Genomic DNA, 11,433 nt, shown 5'->3' on the forward strand with positions numbered 1-11,433 from the left:
GAGCTCAGGAGATTTGTTTCTATGTAACTTTCTGGGACAGAAGATTAGTGGTTTCTGTGCGCTTCACTTGAGCATCTGAAACTTTTGGAACACTAATTATATCTATGGCCTTAAGCACTGAAGTTTCCTTTTAGGGCAAACTGATTCATTTCATGGATTATTATTCGGAACAATATCGAATACATTCTTTTTCACCTAAACAGGAGAAATATGTGTAATGCAATGCCTATTTCAGTAGAAATGCCTTTTTTTTTTTTTTTTTTTTTTTTAAGAAATACAGTGGTGGCCAGACTGTTTTGAGTTTTATTAGAAAAGATGAAGTAAAAAATGTTCCCTGCACACAGACCAGAAAGTAGTGAAGCTCACGGTGGCATTCAGTTTCTTAAAGAGCTCATTTTGCAGCTTTAGGATAGCTCTTGAAAAATCTCTAGATAAGTTTCACTCTTGCCTGGGAGAAAGCCGTTGTCCATCCTGATAGTAATTTGCTATCCTTCTCAATACCACCCACTGATACTCTCAGTGTAAATGATAAGCCACAGGCTTATCATTGGAATCCCCAGACTCAGTATCATCTTGAAGCCAGCATAAGTGGAACGGGTAGACTCTCTGCTACTTGTATGACCAGGGAGGCATACTGCTCTAATTTGGGTGAAGAAGAGATTTTTTCAGCAGTGAAGGCTCCTGGACCACTTAAAGCAGGGTGGTTTGGTCTCTGAGGACACAATAAAGACATGAGTTATTAAGGCCAAATTGTTGGCTGCAAGAAGTTAACAACTAACCAGCTGGAAAGGGCGAGTACTGTTGCATCTAGCTAATTTTATGTGAGAATTCAGCATCGGCAAGGTGTCTACAAACATCTCTGAACTGCAGACTGGATTGACTCTCTGTGTGAGTATGACCCAAGGAATCGTGTCCTGACTATGAATTCTTCAAAATGTTTTCCTTTTCTCTGTAACACCCACTCTTACCAGTAGGAAGTTTATTTCAAGCATTTTCTATGTATGAGCTGATGTTGCCCAAACAATAACTTGGAGAAAGGCAGGTGATGAAAGGTAGAGGTGAAATGACACCTGCCTGGTACTTGTTCTTGAATACATGTTATCTAACAAATCATTTAATGACAGCAGCTAGGTATCAGAAAGGACAGGAAAATCATACCCAAGTCTAAACTGAACAGTTGTAATGGGTCTGACTGCTGGCCAAACTTGCCTCTTCTGAACTGTAAGAATTCCTCCCCAATAGCTCTCAGTATTGCACTGTTTATTTCACTATACTCTGTCAGCTGTTCTGCATTATCCAAAATGCTTCTCCTGTTAACACTCAGCTGGACTCTGTCCTACATACTGTAAAATCTTATGGCTCATACCACACTTCTGGCAGAACTCAGTGCTACATATCCTTTTCTTGCAGCACAACAAGTACTTAACTCGTAGAGGCCTTTCAGGCCATCCGGTTTCAAGCAGAACATCCACTAAAATCAATGGGATTTCAGCTCTGCTTCAATTCTAACAGCATAGCGGGACCCCTGTGAGGTTTTGAGTTTCTAAAATCTTTTCCCATTAGTCCCCTGGGTTTCTAAGATTATAAGAACAGCCTTATGTTTGTGTATATCATCCATCTTAGACTGTATGAGTGCTCTCCAAGGTTTATTCTTCAATTACACGCTGCAAATGAAGAACAGGAAAAGTGCCATCTTTTAGTGTTTTATATTCTTAATCTTTTTTTTTTTTTTTTAAAGTGTATATGAATTTCTGCACCAGTTCTGCAGCAAATTGGCCTACTGGTTGAGGCAGGCCTCCAATGGTGGAGAGTTCAGACTCAGTTCAGTGCAATATGCAAAAATGTGCTTAAGGGGACTGTCTGAATAAAGTCTTGAAAAGCGTCACCCAGTCTTACCAGCTCTTTACAAGTACCATGGGAGCTGGCATTTGCATTATGAAATAGTGAAAGGAGCCTTCTGAAGACTGGAGAAGCAGAGAAGAAGACAAGCAGGCAACCAGCAAAAATGGACTGCTACAAAAAGACTGTCCCTAATCAGATGGGAGCCCTCTGTTCAGGCTGAAGATGTGAAGAAAGTTCTTGCTTTTGACCAGAGTTGACTTTTTTTTGGCAATATCAAGAACATTTCACTCAAGTGGACACTGCACTCACTATCCTGCTCCCTGGAGGCCAATCCAGATTCAGACACATCTGTGGTGTAGTCCAAATGGCACTGGAACTGAGCTGGTTTTAAGCTTGCCTTGGGTTCAGAAGAACCTGAGCAGAACTTTTAGAAGAAACTCTGTGCTCCAAATACACAGATGGAGTGCAGTGTACATTTATGTCTTGAGTGTTGGGAAAACTTGAAGAGTGCTTAACTGGCATGGGAGCTGTGCTGAAAATGCCAAGAGCATCCCACTTATTCTTCAGTGCAGTAGGAAATGTGGACTTTGTAACATGGTCTGTGGAACTCAAAACAGTGCTGTGCAGTACCATGATTCTTCTGTGATATTGGTTTAAAACATGATACTGAGACAATTTTTATTTTTGTTAGAGACTAATATTCTGGGGCATCTGGGGCATAGCTTAGAGTTCCTCCTTCCTGTTTGAGAATGTGGCTATGGTACCAAATCATTACAATGCTGTAATAGAGGAAATATCTCTCTCTTTCATTCTGTTCAAACAGAACAAAACAGAACTTTTTATTGTTACTAACTGCTATTTACGAGAAACAGCTTTCTCATTTCTTGGTGAAAGAACAGGAATTGATACTACCTTTAACTATTGCACAATGAGTATTTCACAGCTCAGTAGGCAGTAATTCTTGCTGTGTACAATCATCTATTCTAACCTTTGTTATTTCTGTTATAAGTATGCTTTATCAAATGAGCCAGAGTACAAGTCCTTTGATCCAGAAGTGACTGCAGTTCACCCCTATCAGGATCAAGCCTTCCAGCCTGTCTATTTCATAGCAGAAAATTTTGAAGATGCCAAGGCCAAACTGCAGTAAGTAATTTCATTGAAGGGGACACACTAGCTTAAATCCTAATCATAAATACAGCTACCACTGCTGTAATAACTGTGCTAGGCTATCTTATTGCTTGTTTCTGCACAGTGGTTTTCTTAGAGTGAAGATATATATGACAATGTTTAACTGAGAAAAGCTTCATAGGAAATCATAGCTATGTATTCCTATGCCCTTAACCATCCTTCATCTTACAATGCCTCATCTTAGCAGCTTCTGAAGGATGCCTCAGTATTATTCCAGACAAATGGGAAATTTTGAAGAACTGACTCACCCAAGGTCACACGGAAAATTTATAGTAGGATCAGGAATTAACATGGATCAGTGGGGGGCTTAAAAACAAGATTGCCTTTCTCTTCTGATTATATCTGCACAAGAATGCAGACACAGCATTCACAGGCAATCTAATTTCTACCAAGTAGCTGACTGCAACCTAAATAATATTATTTCACATTAGCTTAAGGTGTTTCTAAATGCAATTCTGTAACTGTGTTATGTAATAAGGGCTTTTGTTTTTTGCCTTTTTTGTTTTTTTTTAGGAAGCAGAGTTTAAATTCTGGGCCTCCATCTCCAACAGTTAGAACAACAAGACCAATTCTGGCTGGAGGCAGGAGGCTGGTTGTGGAGCTACTGGGAAGCATGCAGGAGTTGAAATAAGGAATTTATTAGGGGAGGAGATCTCAGGCCAGACTTCTTCCCAGCTCCCCCCACCTCCTGCCCTGAAGCGTTGTCTGCTGGGGTTATAGCAATAACAAATTAGGCTCCTCATCTTAAATCTGAGGGTTCAGATTTAGTTATTGTCTTGGCACTGTAAAAACCCAGCTGAGAACTCACTGGCAGAAGAGAGACTTTCAAGAGCTTTTGACTCAGGCAGACCTGAAAAGAACTTAAAAGGACAAAGAATACACCATAGTCAGACTTAAAGCTTTTTCATATGTTTTTTCAAGATAGTTGCTCAGCCAAAGCTCAAAATAACAGAAGACTCAAGAATCTGTCAGAACGGAAAACATAAGGCAACATCAGTACAGGGGGTTCCTATCAGCCTGTACTTAATGGAAACATTGTCAAAAATGGCAAGCAATCGTGGGTGTAGTTGGGTTTTGTGTTTTTTTTTTCTTTCCATGCAGATGGCAAAATAGCCCAGGATGCCTAGTATGGATAGATTTTTAAGATTTTAAGCAGTAAGAGCTACTTCAGGTTATTTCTTGGAAGTGAAGGCAGCAGACATGCTGTGTTTCTGCATTCCTGTAGCTTGTGGTTGTAATAACTCTGAGCTGTGTTAACATAGAGCTGTAAGAGCGCAGAAGGATCTGAGCCAGCCACACTGAAAAAGCAGGCAATGCAGATCTTTTGGGCTGCAAAACACTTCAGCTGCAGGGAGGATATACTGCACCAGAAAACTCTAAGGAGTGACAGTAAGGAAGATGTCACAGCAACCATAGTCAGCCTGAGAAATCTATGCCTACATACTGATAAACTAGGTCCTGCATGTAGTGAAATAGTTTTTGAACTAGCAAATCTGTCTTCTTTCCTCACAGAAACTATGCAATGAAGATCAAGAAGCCTTTTTCTCTGTGCTACGACCCATTCACCAGCAGTATAGAGGTTCTGGATACACCACAGAAAGTCAAGAGGGAAGTCAGTCGACTGAAAGAGGACCTGAAAAACCTCTGCCTGTCCCTTGAAAACCTCTCCTAAAACTGCAGCAGTACTTCTCGCCTGGCACTGATACATATGTAGGCAGTTCCAGCATTTGAAAATTTAGTGAAGTTGTAGCTGCATGCTAAAATCTTCATCCCACAAACAGCTCTGTCAAGCAAATCTTTTCACTGTAATTCAGGCTGCTGACTTAGCCACATTAATGAGTTCCTATTGAATATGCTTCAGTGGCAAACAACACCAAATTACTCCAATTTCTGGTAGGTGATATGAGCTGCAGCTGTTTGTTGTGTATTTATCTCTTATTTTAAATGTAACTTTTTAATTCACCTTTTGAAGTTATTTGTCACCTTCTGAAGTTATCTACCATGAAGTAGCACAGTAACTCTTCAGTCACGAAGTCTCGCTTAAATGACATGATCACAATCTTTTGGGCTGGCTACCTGCCTGCAGTCCTTGCAGCTAACTCATTTCTCCTAGTAATTATGATCAGCTATTGTGCTAATAAACTATGAGTGGTTCTCTTACAATGTACAAGTACAAGAGTTTATAAGACAGACCTTTTATTTCTTCTTGCCATTTATTTTTTCAGCAGTCATCTTACTTAGTTCAAATGTGGCTAAATAATTTTCTGTCATATTTAACATCACAGAATATGTGTCCATTGACTAAAAAAAGATAGAAAAGATAGAAACTATGAGGACTGTGATACTCTCTCTGGCTCTATAACATACCTGTTTGATTTGAAAAAGAAATTAAGATTCCAGGGAATAAAAAGATGGATGTGGAGAAAAACCTTCAAAGAAGCCTACAAGAAAAAATGTCTCACTAATTTTTCATGGGATTCAAACAGTCCTGGACACCTTAAAACATCTTTGTGGGGTTTTCTTTGTTGTTGTTGTTTTTTGTTTGTTTGTTTGTTTGTTTTTGGCATTACAATGATTGCAGTAATAATCAAAATTACAAAGGTGCTAAACATCAATACATTCTAAGATCAAATACCAGAAGCAATATAGCTTTTATATGGATACAACTTCAGGTATGTGCTGCAACTCATCTTGCCTCCCACTCTGATCTCTTTCTCAGATGTGCCTGAAATTTATTTACACTCTGTGAGTCACAGTTCACAGAAACAATCCTTTAATTGTCCTTTCATTTCCATCTTCCACTGTTCACAAATAGCAACTAATTTAGGAAAAGAAGAGTAGGCTCATGCCTGGGAAGATTCCCTCTTTGCTTAGCACTAATGTCGAAACAGGTTACAGGTGATGGCATAAACAGGAGCTATATGGATCTCATGACTGAACCTGGGTGACAGTATTCCATAGACGTCAATGTAGATTTATCCTGTGCAGCTAAGAAACTTTGCTTGTATTTTCAAAAGTGTATTTAAATTAAGGGAGATAGCAAGCTTACAGTTTGCTCGCTGCTATCCACTAACTGACAGCATACATGACCTGAACTCTGATGTAAATGTGAGGTGGTTTGGCTCTTGGAAAAGGAGTCATCAACTCTGCCTTAACTGGTCACCATGGAATAAAAGCATGTACACAGAAAGTTACAGCAGAGCAATTCACATGCTGTTATTTCATACAGAGCTTATCTCACTGTAATTTGTCAATGTGCCAGGCTCTACAGAAACTCTCTTGTTGGGACTGGGTTAATGGGATTTTGTCACTTAAATCTTCATGTCCATAAGCACTTCAGAAAATTCTTTCATGGACACTCGCAGAGAATTCAAGATCTGTGAGGATGCTGTAGTGGCTCCATTTTCTTAAAATGTGGCGATACCTAACAAATTTGGAAATGTCTTGGCAAAATGGCTATGGTCTCCTTCTTCTAAACAGCAGGAACATTTCAAGTTCTTTCTTTTTCATTGAAGCCCAGGATTTTTCTATTCTACTTCAGAAAAATATTTTTGTATTGTAAAGCCTATTTTGCTAGAGATTCAGACAGGGACTGCTGAAGTGGTTTCCTTTACTTTTGCTATATTTCTGCTGTGATGTATGATGATCTCTCAACATTCTTTTATGGATTTAATTCTACTTATCTTGCTTTTACACACTTACAAATACTGTTTTTCTTTAGAGCAATGTTTGGTTACATATTGTAATAATTTATCTGTGTATTTGCTGCCAAATGGTACATAGGCAAAAATGCTTGATAGCTGACAACAGATTGTTTTTAGAAATATTACTTTCATCAACCAGTTACATTACATTTCAAATTGAAACGTGCACCACCTTTGTGTGTTTTCTTTTTTCTTTCTTTTTAAGTGGAAGATAATGCCAGAGCAAAAGAGCTAACAAAATATTTTCTATAGATGGATTCTGTAGACCATAGGGTCTTTTTCATGTATTCCCTCTGAAACGGTTGAATGTGGATTTTATACTTGAGTTTGGCTATTGTTCAGAACAGACCTATATTTGGAAGAAATGAGAGACCTGACGGATTTGTTTTGCCCAAGGCCTCACACTTTCCTTGGAGGAACTCCAGGCCCGCCCACACATCCTTGCCTTTTTCCAGTTCCTGTAGCAATGAGAGAAAAAGAAACCATTTGGAGCCAGATTCTCCAATCATTACACATGCTGAGTAGTACCTGATCTCTCAAATAATCCCAACAATGGTACTGAGCCTATTAAAGTGCTGTATGCAGAAAGTCAGAGCAGGATTATCAAAATCTCTATGGGTGTACTTGCTTTTTTATTCTCTTAGTGATAGTCAGTCTGAATACATGGCTAGGGTAGGCTCCAGCACAGCTTAACAAAGTTTCAAAAGTAATGAATTTCACTACTTAAAATATTAAGAAACAAAAATATTTTTTCCAAAGGAGGCATCTTTCTTTCCTTACTAGGGCAAACCTTACCCCTGGATAACCATACTTGATGCTTTTCTATAATTCGGTTCAAATTCTTCTCTTCTTATTCAGTGTAGTGACAAAACAAAAGCCTTCAGGGTTATATCCTTATGAGATATGCTGGTCAGGTCGCTCTTCCAACAGCCTTTTTTTCATTTTCTCAAAGAAGCCAAGAAGTACCTCATACTCTTGTCAGTCTAAGATGGAGGTGATGTGAGAGGTACTGACGAGGCTTCCCAATGAAAATAATGGCAGAGGAAAAAGCACCAACCAGTAAAAATATGTCTTTTTGTCAGTTTGCATTTCAGCAGTTTAACATTAGTCTTGCACAAGAAGGCTCCAAAGCCAAGTAAAACACATCCTGTGACTTGAAACTGAACTGATGAACTCCCCATGGGTCCTTTGCTTATCCCGATAAACTTATTTTTCCTAGATGGAGTGCATTTAGAACAAAATAGTGTATGTTATTAAATCTGTATTGTGTTGTTGAGTTATACATGGGAGAGTTAGTAAATTCAGTTTGTGGGTTTGTTCAGTTTTTTTGCCTAATCAAGTCTGACCTCTACCAATTTTGGTCCACTCTCAAGCCTCCAGCTGTTTCCCTGCTTCCCTGCAGATTTTCTAGGGATGCCAAGGGTACCACTGTGTAAGGAGAATACACAGTTATGCAATTTGGGGAATTTGGCAGGACAGGAAGAGGAAATTTAGGCAGGCCTCCCACCCACTCCCATGAGAAACAGTATTGTATTACAAGGCAGAACTGTCATCTTCCAAAAGACCTTCTCAATCATTTCCCTCTGGCTCCTTTAACATTTCAACTTTTCTACTACCTGATGAACATAAAACCATACTTAACCAATTAAGGAAATCACAGAATCAATCAAACTAACATACAGAAATCCTTCTCAGAAAGGAACAACTATATTTCACTCACTCTGCTGACTCATGAAGGAGGATGAAAATAAACAAACAAATAATCTTTAAAAAAGCAAAATTCCTCAGAAATGATAGTGTAATCCTGAAGAAACTTAAAACATGGTATTTTTCATTGTATAGCTACTCACATGAAGATTGTCTTACAGCAGTCACTGAAATGCCACAACTTACCCAGCAAATTGTGGCCATCAGTTAATCACAGACAGAAGTGTTCCATGACTGTTGGAGACAGAAAATAAAACTACTAAGAAAAAAACCCTTGTAGCCTTGCCTTACTGAAAAAACAGAAGGTTCTCTGGCATCTGCTTCAGTAGATATTCTACTGCATGGAAAAATTCCAACTGGCAAAGAAATAGAGGTTTGGGTATAGACTTATATCTCTTGTAATGTCACCCCACCACTAAACAGAAGTTGATATGTGGGCTTTTAGATTTGCTTAGAGGACATTACTTTGCAGCATTCCCCAGCTGGTGCATGGTCAGAACATGGTAGAAAAGTTACTGTCTGTATCATATTATATATACATTAACTTTGGGTAATATTAGTGGCTAAGGCCCAAAGTGAAAGCAAATCTCTGGCAACCTCTCCCACCACAAGAATTCCTCAGGGGAAAGAAAGCCGAACTAGAAGATGAGTGTGGCTGACAACTGGGAGAGCAAAAGAACAGTAAATGGAAAGGACTGATGGATAAACCTAAAAATATGTTTATTTTGCAAGTGTTGTTTCATATATTGGAGGAAAAAAAAATCCATTTAAAAGGGAGCCTTAGCATAAAGGAATAATGTTTGTATCTGCAAGAGTGTAGATAAGTTAAGGTCACCTAAGAATTTTCAACTGTGCTTGATGAGTGTTAGCCTTATCTAAGATATTTGCTTTCAAGATGTGGTACAAAGGTCAGAAAATAGAAAAGAGGTCTTCGGTTTTTGGAAAAGAGGGTTTTACATGTTATGTGAGAAAGTAGAAACTGCCCAGGAAGTAATGTTGCCTTACAAGATTCAAGAACCCTAAATTTTGAATGAAGGCTACCTTAGGAAGGGAAAGAAAACACTGCAGTAGTGCCTCCTCTGCAGAAGACTGTAAATTCGTTATTGCTATAGTTTTATGCTAGGTACTGCTTTCCACCCTGCTTAACTATTTTGTCAGGACTTTTCTATCCTCCTTTATTCAAAATGCCGATTGCTAATCCCTTTGGCTTGTGCTTAAAAACGGGAAAAATTTTGTCACTGAACTTGATAAACTTTACTATTACTTTCTCAAAGTTTTGGATGATCCTTGAGCAAAAAAAATAGGCCCTCTTAAACTTAAACTTGGCCCTTGCTGAAGAAAATTGACTTAGCAAAATTTGGCTAAAAGATGTGATAGTTATCATCTGATGTATGCAAAACAGATTTCTGCTACTATTCACAATTAGTATTGTTTATCTTCAAGGCATATCTTTCACAAAATTATTTAGGGCAGATTTGAACATAAACTACTAACTATAAAACATAGCACATAATGCCTGTCAGGTAAAGTAGATTGAAAAAAAACCTCTAGTCTGGAAGGGCAAAAACAGAATTGGACATTTTGAAACAATTTTCTAACAATTACAAGACCTACTTCTGCTATTACTGAAGCCCTGGATATGCTTTTGACTTTGGTAAAGCCAGTTTGACTGATCCCAGTCATAAATTCTGAATCAATAGCAAAATTCCTATTGAACAGACTAATCATTAAAATGTGGAAATAAAAATAAAGGATCAATTTACAGTCATATTTCTGTGCTGCATTTATTACTCTCATATTTACTGACAGAGGGGGAAAAAAACCAAGCAATTATCATTACTATTGAAATATTCCTTGAAGTGGTAGAGTGGCACATTTAAATTTTCCGGCATAAACAGACAATTAAAGTAAGTCACAGAAGAAAAATATCTATTAACTTGTTAATTAACAAATACTGTATTTCAAGAATATCTCACAAGATAAAACAGACAATCATCATTATGTTTTGCACAAGTGTTAGAACATTTTCAATAGAACTCATTAAAAAAAAAAAAAAAGAAAAAAAAAGACTGTTTTTAAGTATTTCCTGAATGAATCCCAAAACTGATGGGTTAGAAATGGAATGTGTGTTGGATGATGATATGAATTTTGTACAGTGTTTAAGTCTTGTACTTCAGACATTTCAGTTTTGTTCTTACTCTTGTATTAGTTCACATTTCTTGGTTTAAATCTAAGTAAACAAAATGATTTCACTCAAATCTCGAGTCTCTAGTGTCCTACAAAGGCAGGCTTTGCAACCAAATCCAAATTTTAGCTCCATATATGAAATACTGTGTTAGCTGTAGGGAGCTTGAGATGGAAGAAGTTTCCTAAATAAAACTTGTCCGTTGTAACTTTTTTTCCAATTACCAGTCTTCATCCCTGGACAAGAAGCAAATCAACACAACCAGCATGGGCTTGATTTTAGACAGCTTAGTACCCGTATTGGTACTAAGTTCATACACAGTTTGGTAACAATTTCACCCCATCACTGATGTAATAATAAGTTTATGGTGATATAGCTTGCTTGGGATGTGGCAAATCATCCAAGCACATTTTCTTGTTATGTCATTACTTTTTGCAATGCTATTTTCCTTGCCTTAATGGAGTTCAAGAAAAACTTAAACAACAATAACAAAATCAAAGCAATGAACTGAACAGCAAAAAAAGAAGAAACAGCAGAAGAAAACTGACTTTCCTATTGCCTTGACATCTCTATTTGTACAGGAATCAGACTGAAAACATAAAGCAAATAGACAGTTAAGTCTTTACACATAAAATTTCACAGTTCCTCATTCTTTACTACTTAAATCACAAAGATAGGCTGTAAGAAAATATTTTCTTCAAGTTGTTCTTCACATTCCACTAATTTACTAAAGCCTCCAGGTGTTGGTCAAGAGATGAAGAAACTAAGAGCTGTTAAAAGGACTGCTGGACTCAGTATGGCTCCCTC

General features: G+C 37.9%; 1 protein-coding gene across 1 annotated transcript in view; it reads left to right on the forward strand.

Moving 5' to 3' along the window:
- The window catches only part of LOC122189982 (tyrosine 3-monooxygenase-like), a 36,488-nt gene extending 29,947 nt beyond the window's left edge, over positions 1-6,541 (forward strand). The window contains exons 11-12 of the mRNA XM_042889560.1: positions 2,852-2,985; positions 4,543-6,541. Coding sequence (XP_042745494.1) covers positions 2,852-2,985; positions 4,543-4,702 — 294 coding nt within the window. The 3' untranslated portion in view covers positions 4,703-6,541. The remainder of the gene's footprint in view (positions 1-2,851; positions 2,986-4,542) is intronic.
- The last annotated feature ends 4,892 nt before the right edge of the window (positions 6,542-11,433 follow it).

This window comes from Lagopus leucura, unplaced genomic scaffold (assembly GCF_019238085.1).
Source record: "Lagopus leucura isolate 7727_CA_CO unplaced genomic scaffold, USGS_WTPT01 Super-Scaffold_100159, whole genome shotgun sequence".
In the NCBI taxonomy this organism is placed as follows: domain Eukaryota; kingdom Metazoa; phylum Chordata; class Aves; order Galliformes; family Phasianidae; genus Lagopus; species Lagopus leucura.